Genomic DNA, 24326 nt, shown 5'->3' on the forward strand with positions numbered 1-24326 from the left:
ACTAAATAATAATTTATTTAAAGCAGGTTGTAAATCCACTCTTTCTCAATAAGACCTGGGATAACGGGATGAAGGTGGTGCATTTAGTTGGCACTTCCTGCTTTGACGCGTTTTTACTGTAGCGGAAACGTTTCTAAATCATGCACTATTTTCTCAGAGGGGTTTGTAAAATGTGATGTTAATGCTGGGGACGGTCCTAAAGTAATACAAGATTGGAATTTACATTAAATGTAAATAAAACACACAACGTTGTAAACATTACTTGAATTGACATAAAAACACCCCAAAACGAAAATATAATTGAATATTCTACTATATAAATGCCTAGAGGCGTGTGTGAAAAAAAACAAAACAAGCTGCAGCGCCACCTGCTGGGCAGAGTTATACACTGACCTATATATTTCTTGAAGGAGAAGTGACAGCTGGGAGTGGTTGGTGGTTGCCGGGGGTGACAGTGGGGAGTTTTTAACACCTTAAGTAGCTTGATGAAGGATGTGGCGATGAAGATGAAGAATGAGGTGATGGAGAAAAATGATGAGGTGGCGACATGTGGACAAAACCACGTTAAAAAAGGGCGCTTACGTCGGGAAGTAACGCTCTTCCCCTGAGGAGGCCTGGGCTAGGCCCAAATGCATGACAAGAACCTTAAGTAGCTTGATTTGACTATAATGCATGAGTATCATGCACGGGTTAACTTGTATAATATATTTATACATGCATACAATATTCCAGGAAGGAATGCACTCATAAGGCATCTTCTAATTTACTTGCAACTCACACTAAAGGGTGCATCATACCAAATATAAAGTGTATAATATGGTAATATAGTAGTATATTATATTGGAGAAGCTGTAACACGTTTATATATCTATACCCTTCAAAAAGCATTTAGTGAAAATTAACAGACGTTTGAATTCAGAATTGATATTTATGTCTGAATGGGGACAGCCAGGAACCAGTATTACTTCTTGCAGTATTGCAATGTCTTTGTGTTCAGTTGCACCGAGGGCTTCAACAAGCTAAATTAGAATTGCATTCGCTTTAATAATTCAAGGCGCTACCGTTTTTATTGCTGAAACTTGGACGTCTTGTAAATCAAATTACCCACAAGAACACGGTAACATTGGCAACTAAAGGAATTGAAGATAGATCGCAGTTCCAGTAGATTAATGGATACATTATATCACATCTCAACTGATATTTGTTGCAGTTAAGGGTAAAGAATTGAAGAAAAATATTTATGTAGCAGTTGGTCCTCCGAGGTCCTGGAGATGAAGTCTCCATTGCTGGGATGTGGGACCACCGAGAGTCACAGGCATTGATATGACCAGGAGGACATAGCAGACATAAGAGCTGTGAACACATCACATATTCTGTTGCTGTACTAATATATTTATTAGAGACTTCAATCTTCCTGTAATTCTCAGCACGGAAGGAACTGTCTATAGAGTGGAACATCTTAGTTGAAGCAGAAGGGTTGGTGGATGTTATACTCATGTTAGGAGGCCAGGCCACGCTCTCCTATCATGTACTATTCTTTGTACAGTGACCCTGCTTCAAAAACTAGTAGTTGGCACAGTACTGAGGAACTTCACTCCATAGCAACTCTGTAACAGTAGAAGTCTGTGCAGAAGACAATAGACAAATACTATAGACGTACAAGGAGAGCTCTTCCTAACTGTGAAGGACGAGCTAACGTGATCTAGTCCAAGGCTGGGCCGTCCCCAGGAGCAGGTCCAAGCTATGATCGCTTCTCTAACTAACAAGTGTTTCAAGCTAACAGGCTTTTAAAAAGCCGATTTTACTGGCATCTTGTTGTAACTATTTTTTGTTTTAATCCAAACGTTGAAACACCTAAATGTGATTGAGTTTGACATTGTGCATGATTATACCAGAGGTGCGTCTAGACGTTCTGCTGCCGGAGGTGTCCTCCTCACCCACTATATAAACATCTGTATGAGTTACATGGATGTGTGATGTGGTAGCGTGTCCTCCCTCGTGACCCCCTTAGGTCACACGTCCAGCTGTAGCTCAGTCTCTCTCTTCCATCCCAGGGTGTAGGGGTCAATGTGGGCCCATGCGGGTGTATATAAAGGTGCGAGACATGTGACACAGTGCCCAGACATAACTGATATAGATATATAATGTATATGGGGCTGATTTATAGTAGGATTCGCAATTCCAGAAACTGGGTGTAAAATTTGCACCTGGAAAATCTATTATTTGTTGCGGGGGGGGGGATGTTATGAGGGGGGCTTCTCTAAAATGCAGCGTACACTGACCAGTATGTGTGTGTAACATGTAGTATTTGTCCTTTATGTAAAAACAATGTTGGCATGTGCACCGTTTGCGGTACATGGTTTGCTTGGCTGCAAATTCTGCACCTAACTAGAAATCTGCCCCTGTGTGTTTATATATAGTCTGTATACACGTCTCTTGATGAGACGTCTCATAACTCGTTACAGTTTAAGTCTGTATTTTGCAAACTAATCATCCTTTAATGTCCAACCCAGCGTTAAGCTTATTGGGTGATAAATTCACCAAAACTCGTTACTTTGCTTCTCTCTTCTTAGTTTTTGGGTAACTGACCACTGTTTCCCCATAGCTCCACTTTGAGAACTGCCACCTCTCTGGACTAAACCCGGTCGTTCTTGCTGGATTCTCGCTTGTGTGATATGCAGAGAAGTGAAGCATTATGACACCCTCTGGAACCTCACTTGGCCTCTCCATCTCGGTTCTTCATTTCGACTCTCTGGTCTCACGGACCTCAGAACATCGTCTTATTATTCCAATCCAGCTCACTCCGGACAGGACTTCTCCCAGGACTCACTAGTTAGCGGAACTCCTAAATTCTTCCTATTCCGAGCGTGACAAACTTTTATGTCGCAGGGACAGTTACTCCAACTATTATTAATACCCACACAATACCTTGTCAGCTGATCTACAGGTCATTAGGACTAGTTAACTAGTGATAATATTAATTATTGTGAACGCTGCCCTTTCATAACTGCTAACTGTCCCTTAACTCTAAGGACTTCCAAGTTTTAAGGATTTGTCTATTGGTCCCTTGGTCCCTGGTTATTTTACACCGGATGCTGGTTGCAATATTTTATTATCCTCCGGGCTTATCGTTTATTGAACACAAGCATTGGAAATGCAAATGAATGACAAAATAACGAAGCTTATTAAACATACCAAGATTGGGATTGTAATCCGCAAACATCTTCCTAGACTGTATCATACGTGACGCGCTGAGAGGAACTTGCTCAGCACCAAACTGTTGGCAACGGTGCACTCACCATCTGGTGGAGTTAAAAGATGGCAGCTTGTCAGTTGGCGTTGGAAAGTGATCATCTCCTGGGACCTCGCACAGAGGCTGTACGTCATGTCAGTCTTCATAACAGCTTGTCAATCCCTGTAAATGTTTTTCACAGCTTTTTTCTGTTAATTGTACTGATCAACTGCACTTTTTTTACAGTCAAAGTTGTATGTGGAACTAACAGTATTACAGGCCCGTCACCTAAACTGAGATGTTTTGTGTGATCAAACACGATTCACGAGGATTCAGCCTATCTGTTCACCATGAACTAGTGAAATTAGTGAGGTACGAGGCACAAAGTTATGCCTCACGACAATCCCCATGGAGAAATTGGGAAAAATTAGTCCATTTCTATGTAGTATGATACAGGACCCCTTCCAGTTGGCCAAATCAGGTCTGTCCCTGGACAATAAGTGTTGTTGGGAGGTATGAGGAAGGGATTTTGCCTTAAATTGACCCTAGAATTGTTCTTTTTCATACATCATATTCCACAACACAACTGAATGAATCGACGGTCATCGTCCTCCTCTATTCACAGACTGCGAATTCTGCAAAATGCGAGTATGCAAATGGATTGCGGAATGGTGAAATAAATGCGTAACTAAGATTCTATCGCCGGAACTCATCTATTTGTGTGAAATTTCAACACAATTTCATTAATCTCCGTCTACAACAATATACTGCTTTTGCCATCGCCGCCTCTTCTGTGCTGTGTAACAAAATGTTATCGTTTATTTTATGCACCACAATACAAGGACCCTTTCTCCACCATTATAGAATATCCCGCAATCCCGGCCTCATGCTCCAGTCATACCTCCCATGGGTCAGGAAGATTGGAGGGTCCCTTGCACCCCTGCCAATGGTGCACGCTGCAATGAATTGGAGGTTCAAGGGGCAGGCTAACGCTCGAACCGCCCAGGCCTGTCCCTGGGGGGTGTGTCCCCCTCATCACAACATGGCCACACCCCTAACCCGATTCCCAACTCTAGTAATCTTATAGGCGTCCCTCCCACATTATGGCCCCTCCCTCTGTGTGTCAGGTGACCGGTCCAAAGCGAAGAATTTACAGAGTTAATTTTTTAAATTAACAAACTCTGGTTATTGCTTTAAATGTAAAAGGCCATTGCCCTGGACTCCAATGCATTTTAAGATTTGTGAATTACTAAGGGATTAAACCCCTACTTTAATACAGATGGATAGTCCTGTGTTCAGATTGCTCTCTGTGATACCCTCCTTGTACACAAAGCGTCACAAAAACATACTACTTTTTTTTTTTAATGATTATTTATTTCTACAGCTCAGTAGCATTTTGTACACACTGTAACATGAGGGAATAAACTGATTTCAACAAACTGTTCACGTATTTTATAGAACAACAGAACGAATATACCCCTGTTAGCAGCTATGAATTACAACACACTGCAAGAGGTCCAGCCTTTAAAAACAGGTTTCCAGTTGACAGAACGCGAATAGAACAATGTTTGGAATACTTACCCTATGTAGAAAATATATAAGTTTTTGTGCAATAGTTTTTTTTTTTTTAACAACTAACTTTATTTACACGTAACAACCAGTAGTTACTTTCCTCTTTCCTCAGTGGAATGTCCTGCCAGAAGCAGGATTCTAAGCCTTGTATAACGAGCACAAAGCAGATAGAGAGATCAGGGGGAAAATGTATCAAGCTGCAAGTTTTCGGCAGGTTGGAAAAGTGGGGATGTTGCCTATAGCAACCAATCAGATTCTAGTTATCATTTATTTAGTTCATTCTACAAAATGACAGCTAGAATCTGATTGGTTGCTATAGGCAACATCTCCACTTTTTCAAACCTGCCAAAAATTTGCAGCTTGATATATTTACTCCCACGTCTTATAAAAAGGAGAAAAATTCAACTTATTTTACAGGGGTTGGTGAATTTTTTTTTTTTTTAAGCCAATCTGTATTTTATTTTTTCTGCTGATAAAACTCAGCAAGAAATAAAAGGGTGATTAACGGATCTTTCTCTTTGGTATATATAGATTATTTAAGTGTAATTGGCTTGGCATTACCTGAGCGTGTATAAACAAATATTTATAAAGCAAGCGTATGTTACAGTACAAAGATCTGGGGGGGTAAATGAAAAGTGTAGATGTTGCCTATGGCAACCAATCAGATTCTAGTTATCATTTATTTAGTACATTCTACAAAATAACAGCTAGAATCTGATCACGATAGGCAACATCTCCACTTTTTCAAACCTGCCGGAAACTTGCAGCTTGATACATTTACCCTCTGGTCTCATTATCGGCAATTTCGGTATTGAAAACTTGTGGTAACACACCGCGTGATGCTACTGCTGAATTTTGCCTCTTACTGATTTGACCCCATAAGCTCTAAGGTGTTATCTCATCTATCTCTTCTCACCTTCAATATGATGCAGCATCTGCTCCCGGCCACTCCGAAATATAACCGAATACAAAAATCAACAAGCAGATGCTGAAGGCTTCTAATCTAAGTAGGACTAAACGCAACATTTTGCTTTTTTTTTTGATAGGTTATACAGGTAGTTGAAAAGTACAAAATTGTCATTGCTCACTACACACTGCCATGTGTACAATTCTCCATCAGTCACTGACTTTTATTATTATTTAGATAGTAGGAGAACTTTGACTGTTTATTTTTAACAAAGCAATTTGATTATTGTATATTTTGTCCCTGTGTGTAAGGAAACATCAAGGTAAGTCAAAGGCCAGTAAGAATTGATATTGATAAAATATACATTTAACACTTTACCATGTATGAATAGATATTACACGGAGTATTGAAGTAACAAGTTTCATTTGTTGGGGTTTAATTACTAGTAATTATTTTCCCCACTCATCACAAACGGCTAATGCTAACTTATTACCCCTAAGACACTGTCTAAAGTGATTCTGATAGAAGACCAAAAAGCTGAAACTATAAAGCATAGCATGCCAGTTATGCTTGCTGGGACATCAGTGGCCAGTCCTTATGTTATTAATCCACCAATCTGCAGTCTGTACAGATTATTGGTTACGTACTAAACTAGAAATTAAATCTTGCAATCTCTGGTTTTCACTGCCTCAGGATGATGCAAAATAAAGAAGCACCACAACGCAGCATCTGCTTTCTCTGTTGAATTACACTAATCAATAGTTCAGCATCAATAATTTTATATATGTTTAGTTCAACATTTTACAAGTGTTCGTATAAACTATTGTCCATTATTGCTTTATTAAATAAAGCATTTTTTTATTTTTCTCTTTTGTAATATATATTTTTTTCAAAACAACTTTATTAATTTTTTTATTTATTGAATCTGGAACTGGAAGTCTGAGTCCCGGTTTCCACTTCCAGAGCCTGAGCTGGTGCAGCAGACTTGTGCATTTCACAGGTTGGCCGCAGTCTGGCCTGGTGAGCAGTTAGACGCCTCTTGCCACTGCCGGGGAGCTGAGCATCACTCAGATGGTCCCCGCGACCTGTGATTGATAAATTGTGCGGACGAAAATTTTTCTAGGAAATCCTCAATCCCGTAGTGTCCTGATAAACAGAGCCCTCCGCTTCCCACTACACAAGGCAGACATCGTACAGTATACGGAGTAGCACAGTGATGAACAAACAATACAACGGAATAGAACAAGTTTATAAAGCAGCGGTATGATTAGACAGGACAACAACATATAATATGACAGTGCTGAATAAACAATAGAAGTACTTCTGGCATACTATTCCTCTATTTGCTTTTATTAGCTAGGAAAGTCCTATACCGGCTGACCTCAAGTCACAAAACCTGTTCATTAAGAGTGATACAATTTCCGCTGTTCACTGAGGTGTGTAGCAGAAATCAGAGAAATACTGATTGATATTGAGCAAGTGTTGAGTGAACGTGCGACATCTCTCACACTGGGCAGGAAATCAATAGAGTACATCACACACAGCCCCAAATCAGCTGAGTCTCCTGTTTGCAGAATCAGGGACTTTTAATGGTGATTCATAATTAAAACAAGTCTATTATCATTTATCCGACCGTCATAGATAAATGGACGTACAATGTATTCAACAACAGCAAATTGTCCTAAATGTCCACCATTGAATGTAACCACAATTATGCAATCGGTACAGAGAAGGGTGATGGTACGCGTAACGACCAACCAGATTGTTTCATTTTCCTAATGCAGTTTAGAAAAGCAAACATCTGATTGGTTGTTCTGTGTTATAGCACCTTTTGTGCACCAGCACAAGTGGAAATATAATTTTTCCTAGAGAGGTGCTTAGTGGTTCTGATACGTGAGGCAGCAACTAATACAACGGGAGTTCTTAACGGTTTTTCCAATCTGTAATTAATGGTTCCATGCAATTACCGTTGTCTACAAATGAAATATATTACTGGTAGAAATAATAAATAATTGGGGAATTGTACAAATAATAGGATTAAAACTCGATTTAGGCTATGTACATACCGGCGTTTGAAATGCGTTCATGCTAAAACACAAGTAAAAATGCATATAGAACCACCTTGCGTTTATAAATGTCTTCAATCAGCATTTTATTGTAAACATGCTTCTGTGAAAGAACAGGAAGTCCTCTTCGTTTAAGCCAAAATATTATGGAAACGCTGCTTAACTGTGTTCTATTGCATTGACAATACGCTCACATTCAGATGAGTGCATTGAAATGGAACAAAAAGAGTTAAAAAGAAATAAACACATCAGTGCAATGCAGATTAAACGTATGTAAATACACCTATGCAGGGTCTCATTGGGTACAGTAGGTTTTATTTCCACATAAATTGCATTTTAAACGCAGATTTTTAATGCCAGTGTGTACATAGCCAAACAATGAGGTTAATAGTTCTTAGAACCCAAAAGGTTGGAGAGGACCCACAATAACTTAACGATGATCCATATTTTCAGTCTGGATTAACAAACCATTTTTTTACACAAAGTGACAAACCTTTTCATGAATGTAATGTGCACTGTATTACACATCTCGTTACTTTCGTCCTTATTAGACCCAATAGCCAGATGTCTGCCCCCTAAAACCCACAGACTCAGATTGTCTCATTACAGTCATTAAATGGCAGCATGCGAAATTAAAAAAAACAACGAAACAGTAAAAAAAAATAAAAAAAAAATAAAATAAAAAATATCCTGATGGATTTTAAGGAAAACCCTGTTAGAGTAACATTAACAGCAAACATCACAAAAAAATGGAAAAAGACTGAAAGAAAACACCCCTATATGTGTCTGCTGTCTAACATTGACATAATCCACATGGGGATTAATAATGACAAAACTGGGCTGAAGAATGTGTAAGAAAAGTGTGAATGTCTGCATAGTCCTTTATTGTTAGTTTCCCACCCATTGGTGAAGCCCCTCACCCCCCACAAGCTTCTACCATTCCCCAGAATTCCCTTGTGCTGTGTCTGAATCACCGCGTGATATGACAGCTGTCTGCGGTGGTCCCATTAGTTAGAGGGGGCTGTCTGTTATCAGAGGTCTTCAGTATAAGTGAGAAATGGGGGTCTGAGAGTATGGCCCCAAATACTGTACTAATCCGCTGTAAAGAAAAATACAACCTCCACTAAATGGCGATCGGTTGATTTAAAATTGGAATCTAAAATACAAAATGCATTGATACTAATGTAAGAAGTGCTGGACTTTCTTATGTATTTTCACTGTCCATTGAATCCCATTTTTTTGTCTGGTATCATATAATTTATTTGTATTATAAAGATATATTACAAAAGGATAAAAACCAAAGTATGATATTTGGATAAAAACAAAACTTTTGCCCCATAGAAAAATCTAGCCCTTTTTATTGTATTTTTTTTCTTTTAAAACAATTTTATTTATTTTTGTACCCAACAAAAATAAGATCTATACAATAGAGAATCTTCAGTTAAATATTATTATTTTTTTTTCAATCTCAGAATAGATGGAATTTTTGAAGGATTACCACGTGAGAACTTCATTTTTTTAAAATAATATTTCAAAGGTTTTCATCCCTCGTTTCTCAACTTTACTGAAGCGCGAGTGCAATCTAGTTGAAGAATGATAGTAAAATACTCTTTCATATGACACGTTTAAAGTCCTGAAGTACAAAAAAATCTAAATAGATCATTGTAAACCCAAATAGTTCACTTCTTGAGCTGAAACTGCAACACAACGCAGGTGACGTTTTCTAGAAAACACATTCTGTATAATCAGTACAAGTCTTCGAAAGGCTTGGTGTAATTGAACATTTGGTAATCCATGTAATAAAAGTCATAGGTACGCTGTCTTTCCAATGGGGACAGCTCTGCAAAATATTGCTGTGTGATTCTATTGGTGGTCCTTTCTTCGTTGGAATGTCTGTCCTTAAATCGAGGAAATGTCAAGTTTTGGGGAGCCCCTATGAGGTGCAGGAGAAAATTAGCATCTTCCTCCATGCTCTCGAATTTCCCTATGAAGTCGTAGTCTATCAAGCAAGGACTGCAAAGTCTGCTTACATGATCCCAATGGATGTCCATACCCACCGGCCTGTGAACGTCAAGCAAGTACTGGATAAACTCTTTAAATTGTACTCCAGAGCCCGTCCTCAGCGCTTCTCTCGTAGCGTTCCGTCGGTATTTAGAAATTATAGCTTTGCCAAAGACCGGATGGTAATAATTATTTGCATGTTCAAACTTGTCCCGGAAAGCAGAGACGAGCCTCTCAAAAGGTTCTCGTACGAAGATCATTTTCTTGTACGTGTTGAGACGGTTAAAGATTCCTTTCCGGTCAAAACTGTCCAACCTCTTCAAGTAGTTCCCGTAGTGGACAGTGTTATGCTGAATGTCCTTCGTGGAGGAAGCCAACCCGTTGAGAACCATTAGAACCCGCTTCCAGTTGGAGCAGCCGGCTTTCGGAACCTCACAGTACAGTAACTTGTGCTTGTCCTCCACGAAGATCCGCGAGACGTGGTAAGGCGTTATAATCCTCCTGCTGCTGCTTTTATACTTCAAGCAGACGTCTTGCATGAGCTTCTTGCGCTGCCTTTGGACCTCGTACAGCTTTTTCCAGTTGCCGTTTCTGTCGTCGTAGTCCGGCGGTACGAGATCCACAGCGGAACTGTTCATGGGCATCAGAATTGGAGTCTCTTTCAGTAGATAATGCTTCCGTTTTTTCAACAGTTTTCTCTCTGAATATATCTTACTGTCTCGCCTTAGAAATAACGTCTTTTTTTGCCTCTGGTCTGTGTTGTGTAAACTAGCTTGATACTGATAAGGAGGAAAGGAGGCCATGTCTTGGTTTATGTTTAGAAGCTGTTTGGCAGCCGCGTCTATTGAAATCCCGTATTGATTGTTGGATGTGCAGTCCTGTGAAGAGAATAGAGAATTATTCAGGGTTCTGCAACAGAAAGCTTACAATGCACATCCCTCATCTTGTCTGACAAATCTAAACACTGTTCCGACAAATACTGTTCCAGAGCGTAGATGACTGTTATTTGTACATTCATGATATCGGGCAAACAAATAGGTTTTCAGAGAACTAGGCAGCTGCTACAGATAACAAAATATATAGACTTACGTGCTGCACCGTCTTTTATCAGTAGATATAACATAAATTCATATTAAGCTGAGTTACTTTGAAATAATGTGTATTTCTGTCTTCCATCCCTTGTGTATGATGTGTACAATACAATTATCAGAATCTAGATTTTGTTGATAAATAGTCTTTAATAATGAACTCCCTTTACTTCACTGTTGTCTATAAGTATGTTAATGTTAATACATATAACAAATAAATATATCAAGTTTGAAGGCTTAATAGTTTACTAGTTGGTTAGTACACCATAGGTATGTAAAAAGTTATGGGCACTGTCGCGTTTAGGGGGTTTAACAGGTGTAGGGGTATTCCCAAGTCCGCTAACTGCAATACCACTCGTGGTCACCAGGTGGCGATACAGAGCAGCTCAATGAAAACTTTGTACAGCAAATATAATGCGCTTTGTAGGCTATAACAGGGCAGGATTCACCCATACCTGTGTATATTCTAGATCTGCTATGCATATATCAAATGTAATGTAGCATTGGATAAAAAGTGAGGATGTAAAGGTGCCCATGAAAATTCTTTGTTTGCTCAGTGACACTTCGTATTCCACAACAATTTTTGTAATTACTCCCTTTCGACAAAATCCTGTGTTTGCCCCTCACGGTGACGCATGTTTTGGGTTCCGACATAACGGGTTAACTACCCTATATGTAGATATAGTCAGCATGTTATCCCCCATGTCTTGGCTGTTTTGTAGTGCCAGAAATATGCTGATATTTTTATATTGTTTTTGCTCCATGAAGTTTCAGTGATACCTCAGTGAAATACAAACGTGCAGTCAATTAAATGCTGTTTTCCTGGGGGCCTAATAAAATCATAAAAATATAATAATTCTGAAGTGCACAAAATAGAGATGAAAAAAGTCCCCGACAAGAAAGGATTTTCCTTGGTAGGTTTGTAAAATGAAGACTGATCATCTCTCTGTGACTCCTAATATCTCCCTAACAAGCGCAGGCTTTTACTTTTCTTCTACGGTGTTAAGCCTGAACAGAAAGAACCCTTTAAAGGCTGGTAATAAATAGACCTCTACACTTTGTAACAATGTTTATAAACTAATCTCTCCTGCTGATCAAATTTAGGGTACTCCCATTGTGGGCAAATGCAACATTAAGTGAATGGCATCCCCTAACCTGCTCCATGCCAGCAACACATTTCTATGCAGGAGCCCATCCTGATGGCAGGATGGTGGCAGAGCATATGACACCCGGCAGAAGAGGGGTTAACAGAGGACTAGCGCATGATAAATGCTGCGCTAGACGTACTTGTCCGCACTCGGGAGCATCTGGTGTACAGTTCAGCTCTCAGCAAAGACTAGGCAGAGACATTTGTTGTGATAAAAGATGGCTGCACTCCAGCTGGGCACAGACCGAGCTGATGTCTAGAAAATCTGTTATCATGCAAAATAAGCTGTTGTGTTGGAATCTGCGCTGGTACGGCCAGAAAACTAGCGCTGACAAACCTCAAGCTGACTCTTAAAGAACGATAACACAGAATAATCAGAGCCGGCCAGGACTTGTACAACATGTACAACAATATTTGTTTGTTTAAAAAGCGGATGGGCGTGATGTACAGAGCAATAGTCTGCAGTGTACATTATAACAGTGCGTGGGCAATGGCCACTATCCATGTATTGTACCGTGTCCTCGGTAATACACATATAATACACAAGTGATGGTAATATGTGTATAAAGTCCTGTAAATAATATCTCTATGAACAGCCAGCTTTTATAATGTGATTGCTTATAATCCGGATTCTGAAAGGCGGCATTATTACGGATGTTCAAAGCGACTTTGGATTTCTGTGAATGCAGTTGGCTCACAGCTTTGGGAACAAAACTCTCAGTGATTTCTAATATCAATACAATTGACAACAAGGAAAGCATTATCCAATATATAAAATGAAAGAGACAATTATAATGTGGTAACTGGAGTGACATAATCATCTTCCTGTTCGAAATACTGTTACAACGCAAGTGTAATTAAGGACATCATATAATTTACATAAGAAGGATATTTAAAGAGTTTGGTCCCTTGTATGAAATCACATGCCCTTGGGCCTTTATACAGTCAAGGGACTTTAAGAGGCTTCTAAGAGTTACATAAAAGGGCTTTATCTATATTTGGCCCCAGAAGTGTGGGTCGGGACTCAGAATCTGTATACGGGGTGCTCTAAATATCTAGATATATAGATATTTGGGGCCCAGAAGAATGTTACACTGATACTCGGGGTCCCAGATAAGTTGAGCACCGCTGGTTTACAGAAGGCACAAAACTGTGAAGGATTTCAAATCTCCAATAATCTAAAGCAGAGGATGTATTATTATTATTTTTGTCTTATGTGCATTACATAAATGCAGCCGACACAACAGTATTTCAATAGAAAAGTGTAATGTAATGAGAGGGACGGTAGTAATGTGATAATATGTTGGGGTGTGTACACTTTCGCACAGTAACCCTCTGGTGATATTTCTGCATCTCACGACTTTGTGTTTTAGTGCTTCCTAGTGAACGCATGAAAAGCTGAGGCTTCTACTCTGAACAAGATTCGTAACTGTTTTTACAAAGCTTCAAAAATCAAAAGGAGGGAATGTAGCAGGTTATGTCTGACAGATAAATAGTGCATTTACCCACAGAAAAATGTTCTGCTTCTCCACTTTGTTCCCAGTGAATGGAAACCCATATGTTAGTACGAATGGTGCAGAGTACTGTGTAGGTTAGAGCACAACAAAACAATCAGATTGTAGTTATAGAAACCAATGTTACTTCCAAGATGCGAGACAACCAAATGAATATAGCAAAGCTGACAATGAGCCCTTATTATGTTGTATGTCCTTTAGGAATTCTTGTTGATGTGAAAAAGGCAATCTTGTGATATTGTACAGGGAACATAACGCTGTGCCCTTTGTGTTATACATACTGGGGAGCCAGACGGACACTAGAGGGGGCATAGTAGAAATGATTATTTCTACTGCACCACCTAAACTTGTGCCCATCAAGGCCACACTCAGAGGGAAGAGGGCCGTGTGATGGGGAAATTATAATGTAAATCCTGGAAACCAGCTGTCCTTATTTAAACACTGATTATCTTCATTACAAAACATAATGGCAATCACTATTCCCTACTACCACCGCTGAACTCTGCTGTGTGTATATGACAAACCTTTCTCTTAAATGCCTGCAGGTCTGACTAATTCTTGAAATGATTTCCTATATATTAATGAATGAATTTTGTGTCTATTGTAAATTCTGCCTTTTGTGTAGACTGCTGCAGTGAGCATTACAGCCACTAGATGGCGCAGTGTTTCTTCCACAAACCTCTCCTACAGGGCTTTTAACAATTTCTGCAAAAGTGAATTTGCAAATTAAGGAGGTTAGTCATTCTTTCAGGAATTCAAAATGCTTATTTTTATAACCGAAAACAGCAGTTTATAAACCCAGGAAACGCAGCAATGCAAATCAGTGGCATAATAACACATTAATCCACTCTTTATGCTCAAATTAATGAATATCATAGGGTTCCCAAACATATACACTTTATCAAAGCAGAACACTGTTAGAGCCAGAGGGTATTAAACAGGACCAGACATACCTTTTTGGGTTGATGTAATGCAAATTCAAATTTCACCCCTGTAAGAGAAAGAAAGCGATATTTATTAATGTATAGAACTAAGAAGCAGGAGAATTAACAGACAATCAAATATGCAGCTCAGTATATATTCTATCTATCTAACGGCCGTCACTAAATCCTTATTTAAACAGAAGATAAAATATGAGTCAGGGCGACCTTCTATGTACCCGTTCTCGTTGCATCTCAGTCTGTGTGTAAAGATAAAAAACTGAGACGCCCAATGGTGAAATAATTAGTGTGCCCACTAATTAAGATCAGGGCACGCACAGGAGAATTGAATTAATAATTGCTTATCAGAGTTATGAACATCAGAGGTGATCCTAAGTATCAAGTAATGGAATATCAAACCACGGATGTTAGGTAGTTCATTGAACCTCAAGAGCATCAAGGTATAGAAATCGAACCATAATTTTAATAATAAAAAAAATATTGTTAAAAGGCACAAAAATAATTCCTTCTAGGATTATGTTTTTCCTATATAGTTTCTAAATATATAGGGCCCGATTCATCTTGGAACGCAATGTGATCGCAACTTGAGTTTAAAAAACCCCAAAAGAAACGTAACTTGCGCGCACATCCGCCCATAGTACAAGCGGATCTCAAGAAACCTTTATATTTGAATCTGGGTGTAAGTACGATCTTGCTATATGTTACATGACGTAAACGTTACATGCCGTATGTAGACAGACATTACACAGTGAAAGATATGCACATACATATGTACTAGTCCCATCAGAACACATGCAAAATAAAAATAAAAATCTATTAAATAAATATTTAATTTTATTTATTAAATAAACTCTTAATACTAAAATCATTAACAGAAATACATTTAAAAACAGTTTTTTTTTACTTGACATACATAAATCGGGAAGTCTTAAACCATACTGTACATAAAATGCATTTTTATAGTTTCTGTTACATACACATGTTGACATACATACGTGTCAGTCATCACTATCAGTCGGCACTTACACATGTACAAGTGATAAAACCTCAGACCTCAGAGTTACCCAGAGCTGGCATCGGGTGAACGCACCCCCTTAATATACATCTGCCCCTCCCCTCCCCCGTTCCACCCTCTAGGACTTAGGCGGATAGAAGTGGCATCTACGTTTGGACGTGAATTACGTTCACTGGCGTAATGATGTTTTCTGAGTGTGCGGAGAACAATTGCACACAAGATACTACACGCCACAGAGTCAGGCCCATACTGTGTATGTCTATAATCTGTCTTTTACAATGAAACTTTTTTTTAGCATATTGCACTAATATCATTCTCTTTCCATACCTTTATGTGCTCGATATTCAATGAACTTTCTAACATCCACAGTTTGATATTCCACTAATTGGGACTGAGATCACAGCTTATGGCCATAGCTCTGATAAGCCATCAGCAAGTCCAATATCCAGTACATGCACTGGTTTTAATTAGTGGGTACTCTGTCCACTAATTATTTCAACATTAGGCGCCTCTGTTTTTACACATTTATTAATGAGTGTAAATGTAAAGCTTTGTGTAAAAGAAAATGTATATTTTAATCACCAAAGAAACATTTGATGATGTTATTTCTTAAGTAGATTTTTTGTATCTGTTTGAAAACAAATAAAATGAGCAATACAACCAGTTTTAAATGTATCTTCTAAAAGACCTATAAACCTAAAATAGATGTCATGGTTTTGGGGCAATTTGGGTTTGAATTCGCTGTTTAACTTCACAAACTCATTTTCGAACTGGTGAGCTGGAGAGTTCGACTGACGTGTATCAAGTGAGTTGGAGAAGACATTACCCTGGGCTCCCCCTCCCCCCTATTATGTACAATATAACTTGGCAGCAGCCAACACTACTCTGACTTTTCTACGTTGTTAATACAATGTTCCCGCATACTGGAGAACGGGTAACCCCCAAATACATAAAGCAGTTTTTCTAGCAAAAGCCAGCAGGAAAATGTTTATAAATCATTTTATCCTCTCCTCCAATGGGGAGTATAAATGAAAAAATGATGACGCACTTTAAATCAAAATGTGAAATGCAAAAAATAGGAATAAGGTAAAAATATTTACATTGAACAGGAATAATGGATGATTGTGGCTTTAATTACTATTTACACTTTCAGCACTACCTGCAAACCTTGCAGAATTCTTATAAATATCAACAGGAATGAACTAAATCACCTGGGATCTATGGAGAATTTGTCATTTCTGTCATTAACAAGCTCAGCTGCAGACAGCATTTACATTCATTGTCAGTAATATCAACATGTGCAAGATGGCAATTTACATATGTAAATATGTATTCGCCATTTGGAGAAAATGGATGAAAAGAAACTCAATAAACACTATTTTCTGAGAAATACAAAATTCATCCAATTAAACAAGATTCTTCCTTTGTCTCCCATGGTCTCAGTTGTGACACTTTTTTTTGGGTGGAAGACAAGGGGTGTTAGACGGCACCTGTCCCTTAAATATACAGGCCTATTTCATACATATTATACTATATTTGCAAAAATCTTATTTTTATCTCATTAAATACATTTTAGCACAAAGCACAATTCCCCAACACACGGAACAAAGACACACAGCACACGGACAGCTCTTTACATAGCGTTACTTCCAAAATAACAGCAGCAATATTTATGCTGACACAATATTTTGAAGGATTCTGCCTATTAATGTGCTAGGAACAAGTCCATCACTGCTTCCCAGTAACTGAGGCTGCGTTGTTACCGATGCCACGGTGCTTCCCAGTAACTGAGGCTGCGTTGTTACCGATGCCACGGTGCTTCCCAGTAACTGAGGCTGCATTCTTACCGATGCCACGGTGCTTCCCAGTAACTGAGGCTGCATTGTTACCGATGCCACAGTGCTTCCCAGTGGTTCACTTAGCTGCATTCTCACTGATACCACGGTGCTTCCTAGTGGTTCTGTAGGCTGCATTCTCACTGATACCACGGTGCTTCCTAGTGGTTCTCTTGGCTGCATTCTCACTGATACCACGGTGCTTCCTAGTGGTTCTCTTGGCTGCATTCTCACTGATACCACAGTGCTTCCTAGTGGTTCTCTTGGCTGCATTCTCACTGATACCACGGTGCTTCCTAGTGGTTCTCTTGGCTGCATTCTCACTGATACCACGGTGCTTCCTAGTGGTTCTCTTGGCTGCATTCTCACCAATACCACGGTGCTTCCTAGTGGTTCTCTTGGCTGCATTCTCACTGATACCACAGTGCTTCCTAGTGGTTCTCTTGGCTGCATTCTCACTGATACCACGGTGCTTCCTAGTGGTTCTCTTGGCTGCATTCTCACTGATACCACGGTGCTTCCTAGTGGTTCTGTAGGCTGCATTCTCACTGATACCACGGTGCTTCCTAGTGGTTCTGTAGGCTGCATTCTCACTGATACCACGGTGCTTCCTAGTGGTTCTCTTGGCTGCATTCTCACTGATACCACGGTGCTTCCTAGTGGTTCTCTTGGCTGCATTCTCACTGATACCACGGTGCTTCCTAGTGGTTCTCTTGGCTGCATTCTCACCGATACCACAGTGCTTCCTAGTGGTTCTCTTAGCTGCATTCTCACTGATACCACGGTGCTTCCTAGTGGTTCTCTTGGCTGCATTCTCACTGATACCATGGTGCTTCCTAGTGGTTCTCTTGGCTGCATTCTCACTGATACCACGGTGCTTCCTAGTGGTTCTCTTGGCTGCATTCTCACTGATACCATAGTGCTTCCTAGTGGTTCTCTTAGCTGCATTCTCACTGACACCATAGTGCTTCCTAGTGGTTCTCTTGGCTGCATTCTCACTGATACCACAGTGCTTCCTAGTGGTTCTCTTAGCTGCATTCTCACTGACACCATAGTGCTTCCTAGTGGTTCTCTTAGCTGCATTCTCACTGACACCAGAGTGCTTCCTAGTGGTTCTCTTAGCTGCATTCTCACTGACACCACAGTGCTTCCTAGTGGTTCTGTAGGCTGCATTCTCACTGATACCACAGTGCTTCCTAGTGGTTCTCTTAGCTGCATTCTCACTGATACCACAGTGCTTCCTAGTGGTTCTCTTGGCTGCATTCTCACTGATACCACGGTGCTTCCTAGTGGTTCTCTTGGCTGCATTCTCACTGATACCACGGTGCTTCCTAGTGGTTCTCTTGGCTGCATTCTCACCGATACCACGGTGCTTCCTAGTGGTTCTCTTAGCTGCATTCTCACTGATACCACAGTGCTTCCTAGTGGTTCTCTTGGCTGCATTCTCACCGATACCACGGTGCTTCCTAGTGGTTCTCTTAGCTGCATTCTCACTGATACCACAGTGCTTCCTAGTGGTTCTCTTGGCTGCATTCTCACCGATACCACGGTGCTTCCTAGTGGTTCTCTTGGCTGCATTCTCACTGATACCACGGTGCTTCCTAGTGGTTCTGTAGGCTGCATTCTCACTGATACCACAGTGCTTCCTAGTGGTTCTCTTGGCTGCATTCTCACTGATACCACGGTGCTTCCTAGTGGTTCTCTTAGCTGCATTCTCACTGATACCACGGTGCTTCCTAGTGGTTCTCTTAGCTGCATTCTCACTGATACCACGGTGCTTCCTAGTGGTTCTCTTAGCTGCATTCTCACTGATACCACGGTGCTTCCTAGTGGTTCTCTTGGCTGCATTCTCACTGATACCACAGTGCTTCCTAGTGGTTCTGTAGGCTGCATTCTCACTGATACCACAGTGCTTCCTAGTGGTTCTGTAGGCTGCAATTCTCAACCCTACTGCTATCAAAACCCCACACTGCGCTGGCTGTAAGTTAACCAGTACTCCTCCGCCTTGTATCACTACCCTGGTGATTTTTCAGATTGCGGCAATAAGGGTTTTTCCCCCGTTGTGATAAGCACCGACCACATCTTTTTCCCCACACAGAGGCATAGTAAAGCCGTCACTGCTGATAATATTGGGGTGAAATGAAAAAAAAGCATACCTTCCAACACTTAGTATCTTGAAAGCGGATAAACTAAGCCTCACCCCGGTTCCATACAAACTACACCCACAAATGGACATATTTGCTTAAAACGCGACCCACTTTTCTGTTAAACTCCGCCCCTTTTCCAGTCAGCAAATCAGGTGTCCCACCCAAATCATGTCAGTTGGGAAGTATTTGTTTTCCGGCAATGCAGCTTTTCGGCCTTTGATAAATCTACCAGTACATCCGGAATGTTCTGTGCAGTGACTGCGCTCCTGCAGATAAAGGTTTTATTGTCCTCTATCTCCTACGTGTGCCATGATACATCTATCTCCTACGTGTGCCATGATACATCTGATTTATTAGCAGAGTACAGAGTGTTAGGTGTGAGGAAGTTCTGCTGACAGGAATTCATTACCTGAGAAATGTTTCACCTCACGTAGCATGCTAAGATCATCATTTTCTCGTTGCATATTCGCAGAGACATCATAAATTACCACCTTCCCCTGTTCTGTGTGATCAGATTACCTCACATGGAAAAATGAGGCTAAATGTATTTTTAGCAGAGTACAGACGCAGTATTTACAGAGGGCAATAGCGGTTTCGTGGTCGGTCACCGGTGACGTGCCAGGTGAGTGCGCCCAGCACCCGTCTGGTGTGTACAGAGGAACAAGACTATTAGAAAATGACACTTTATAAATTACAAAGCCTGCGTGGATGAACAGACACCATCGCGCCGGCGGAGTTACCAACCAGAGGGGAAAACAGTTTAAAGGGTCAGTGAAAGAGTCAGGAAGAATCTCTATGATTGTTCTCTGCAGACTTTCTGCTAAGGGATCTGTTTATTAAAACCCTGCGTTATGGCCTTATAGCAGCGACAGAGAATCCTCTGTCGGGCAATTTAACAATAAGAGGTTGCTGGGGCAGCTGAGCGATACTGGCTGGCAGCGGTAGGAGGCGTCTTACCACTCGTCAGGTCAGTGCAGGGTCCTTCTGCGCCTATGTGAGTGTAAAAAATAATAAAGTTATTGAAAAAAAAAATGTAGAAAATATAAAAAATAACTTTATTTAAAAAAACCCGAAAGGTTTGGTTTGTTATGGGGAAGCTACGCTGCAGGACCCACTGCAAAAGCCAGCAATGGTATTCTCCAGCCGGGGGACTTTAGTACATAGTAAAAAAAAAAAATCCTATTTTCGCTGTATCTAGGAGTTTCTCCTCCTGATAGACAGCGCTAAAATGAGTCGTACCATTCGCCAGGTTAGTGCCATATCCCTTGGTGTATGCGCGAGCCGGCTCACACACGTGCCCTGAGACTGGGCTTCCGGTTCCAGATTCTCCTAAAAATATATTAATAAATTCATAAAAAATAGAAAAAAATATATATTTTTGACAATAAAGCATTTTTTAATTCCTTGGAATCCCCCTATCGCCATCCTGAGATGCGATAGTGTTAGGACAACAAAACTTGTCCATGTTAAACAGGCTTCCCATGCAAAGCATGGACAGACCCAGCAAGAGCCGTCATCCAGAGGGACAACTTCTTCAATGGGGAGAGAACTCTAATATTTGCCAGATTTATGATAATATAACCCTCTGTGTCCCGCACCGACACTCCAAATGGTCACGCAGGCCGGATAATATTGCTGCTAGTTCCTGTACTGCTAATGTACAAGCCTGAATTGTGCAGCTACATAAGGCACAGACAACGTGTTCTTACAACATGAACATGGCTAATTGTCCCACGTCCTCCATACAGATCAGTGTCAGGCACTGGTGTTATTGTCTCCTGAAGATACATCTTCTACTTGATTGGAGAGCACTTCGATACGTCTGAGACTCCTAAATATTGTCTCCCTCCAGCCAGCAGGCTCTCACCACGAGACACGTCACATCAGGCTCTCAGCTACCGGCTGTATAACATCTCCAAGAGCACTGAACTCAGAGATCTGCTCTTCTAATCAAACCGCAGTTTAGTATTCTACAGAATCCTTGACATTCTCAGCATCTAAATCCTTGAGTTAGTCAGCTACATGGCAGGGTATTATAAATTATATTACCATGATCTGTACCCCCTGGGTACAAAGAAAACTCATTGCCGCAGCAATTATATTTGTAACCTGAGGAGTTGATTTAATCAGGTAACACAGCTGTAATGTCTCTTGACCTTATTAAGTTGGTGGGGGGGGGGTGCTGAACACTTTGTGGTCTCCATTTATTATGCAGTGAGTAGCCCCATCACCGGTGAAAATGGGTGTTGTTGTGTTCACAAGTGAGATCACACATGCGGAGATCCACCAGGGCCGCTCTTACCGCTGGCCGCCAGTATTGTCAGGGGGCGGAGGTCCACCAGGGCCGCTCTTACCGCTGGCCACCAGTATTGTCAGGGAGTGGAGGTCCACCAGGGCCGGTGTTACCACTGGCCGCCAGTATTGTCAGGGAGTGGAGGTCCACCAGGGCCGCTCTTACAGCTGGCCACCAGTATTGTCAGGGAGTGGAGGCCGCCAGTATTGTCAGGGAGTGGAGGTCCACCAGGGCCGGTGTTACCACTGGCCGCCAGTATTGTCAGGGAGTGGAGGTCCACCAGGGCCGCTCTTACCGCTGGCCACCAGTATTGTCAGGGAGTGGAGGTCCACCAGGGCCGCTCTTACCGCTGGCCACCAGTATTGTCAGGGAGTGGAGGTCCACCAGGGCCGGTGTTACCGCTGGCCGCCAGTATTGTCAGGGAGTGGAGGTCCATCAGGGCCGGTGTTACCGCTGGCCGCCAGTATTGTCAGGGAGTGGAGGTCCACCAGGGCCGGTGTTACCGCTGGCCACCAGTATTGTCAGGGAGTGGAGGTCCACCAGGGCCGCTCTTACCGCTGGCCACCAGTATTGTCAGGGAGTGGAGGTCCACCAGGGCCGCTCTTACCGCTGGCCACCAGTATTGTCAGGGAGTGGAGGTCCACCAGGGCCGCTCTTACCGCTGGCCGCCAGTATTGTCAGGGAGCGGAGGTCCACCAGGGCCGGTGTTACCGCTGGCCACCAGTATTGTCAGGGAGTGGAGGTCCACCAGGGCCACTCTTACCTCTGGCCACCAGTATTGTCAGGGAGTGGAGGTCCACCAGGGCCGGTGTTACCGCTGGCCACCAGTATTGTCAGGGAGTGGAGGTCCACCAGGGCCGGTGTTACCGCTGGCCACCAGTATTGTCAGGGAGTGGAGGTCCACCAGGGCCACTCTTACCTCTGGCCACCAGTATTGTCAGGGAGTGGAGGTCCACCAGGGCCGCTCTTACCGCTGGCCACCAGTATTGTCAGGGAGTGGAGGTCCACCAGGGCCGCTCTTACCGCTGGCCGCCAGTATTGTCAGGGAGCGGAGGTCCACCAGGGCCGGTGTTACCGCTGGCCACCAGTATTGTCAGGGAGCGGAGGTCCACCGCGGCCACTCTTACCGCTGGCCGCCAGTATCTCCAGGGGGTGTAGTATCAACCAGCTGCCACTACGATATTCTCTTAGTAAATCACGACAATAAGAGGTTTTCTTTCACTGCTATAAGTGCATACTGAATGTCGCGAAGTCTGGGTAGGTAAATCTCCCGATACTGCCTACTTCCTAGTGAAGGGGGCAGGGTGGGAGCCTCTATGAAGTGATTTCGCAATGAATCGCGCCATTTTGGTATGTTTAAGAGGCGATTAAAAGAACCCCACCCTATATATCCAAAACCCAAAGATTTGGATAAACAGGCTCTTATGTGACGCTGGGGAAGCAATATCCTTCCATTTAACATTATGGGAAAACGCTTGAAATTCTAATTAATAGGTACTGGTAACACAACTATATAACTGTATTTAAAAGTTACAGGAATTTGTTGGTCACTATTTTCTTTTCTTTTTTAAAATCATTTCTAATATTAAGATAATTGTATTATCGGCAGAACCTACAATAGCTCTAGTATAATAGAGGTAGTTTATACATCTTGAAGGGTTGTAGCCTGACCGCTCTCGTAGGGGACCCAAGTATCCTGTGTAATTAGGTTTTGTGTTCACAATGCCAGAGGGAGTTGGCGCAAGTGCGGAAAGCAGGCAGCTTTCGTCTTTCCCTAAAGTACCAAGGGGGCCCATATGGCATCAAATTGGGTTATTTATCATGAAAATCATACATGGAATGTTCTCCACGCACGTGATGTGCCAGAGGAAGTTTTTAAGAGCTGGAATGGAGGGAGGTTCTCTTTTTTTGTTCCTTTAGGACTAAAGATGATTTTCGGTTAAAATCTGCCTTTATTTTCTAGACTGGCGCGCCAGTAGTGTCTACGTTATTACAGAATTTGAATTTGCGCTCCTTATCAGAAGAATGGTACCGTGCGTATCCGTTCATACAACATTTTAGTAACATCAGAGTACTCAAACTTGATACAAATTGGGCTTAGTAGTGAATGAAAATCGCTGCTTTGGGCAGCCATAATAAATGCGGACACCAGGCTTCCAGTCCTACGCATACGACGGAACACATAGCACATTTTAGGGGGAGGTTCCTGAGAGCACTGTCCATTATTCCGGAAGCAAGTAGACACATTTTAAAATAAAATACAGTAGAACAGAACACTACAAAACACTTCATTCACCACTTTCTTATAAACTAAAATCTTTGGTTTTGATCTGTAGTAATTCAATGGGAAATTCTTCTGTCTTTGTAATCCAGAGTGGAAGAAAAATCCATGCAAGCCTATGCAACTCTTCACTAAGAGCGCCCCCTGCTGTACGGCTGTGAACTGCATTGCCCGAGTCTCATTAAGAGCTCAGCCAATCACAAGCATTTTACAATACTGACCGCTTGTGATTGGCTAGCGGCTAAGGGTAGAGCCAGTCAATTCAGGTCACAGACAAAGCGAGCGAT

General features: G+C 41.6%; 1 protein-coding gene and 1 long non-coding RNA gene across 8 annotated transcripts in view; one reads left to right on the plus strand and one right to left on the minus strand.

Moving 5' to 3' along the window:
* The window catches only part of LOC142104484 (uncharacterized), a 290160-nt gene that overhangs the window by 217980 nt on the left and 47854 nt on the right, over positions 1-24326 (plus strand). The gene's annotated exons all lie outside the window — the stretch shown is intronic.
* CHST8 (carbohydrate sulfotransferase 8) overlaps positions 4849-24326 on the minus strand; it is a 260113-nt gene continuing 240635 nt past the window's right edge. For all 4 annotated transcript variants that reach the window (XM_075189175.1, XM_075189174.1, XM_075189176.1 and 1 more), the window contains 2 exons: positions 14481-14518; positions 4849-10656 (listed from right to left, as the gene is read on the minus strand). In XM_075189175.1, the coding sequence (XP_075045276.1) occupies positions 9523-10656; positions 14481-14518 (1172 nt within the window). In that variant the 3' untranslated portion in view covers positions 4849-9522. The remainder of the gene's footprint in view (positions 10657-14480; positions 14519-24326) is intronic.

The sequence above is a fragment of the Mixophyes fleayi genome, chromosome 10, assembly GCF_038048845.1.
Source record: "Mixophyes fleayi isolate aMixFle1 chromosome 10, aMixFle1.hap1, whole genome shotgun sequence".
Classification (NCBI taxonomy): domain Eukaryota; kingdom Metazoa; phylum Chordata; class Amphibia; order Anura; family Limnodynastidae; genus Mixophyes; species Mixophyes fleayi.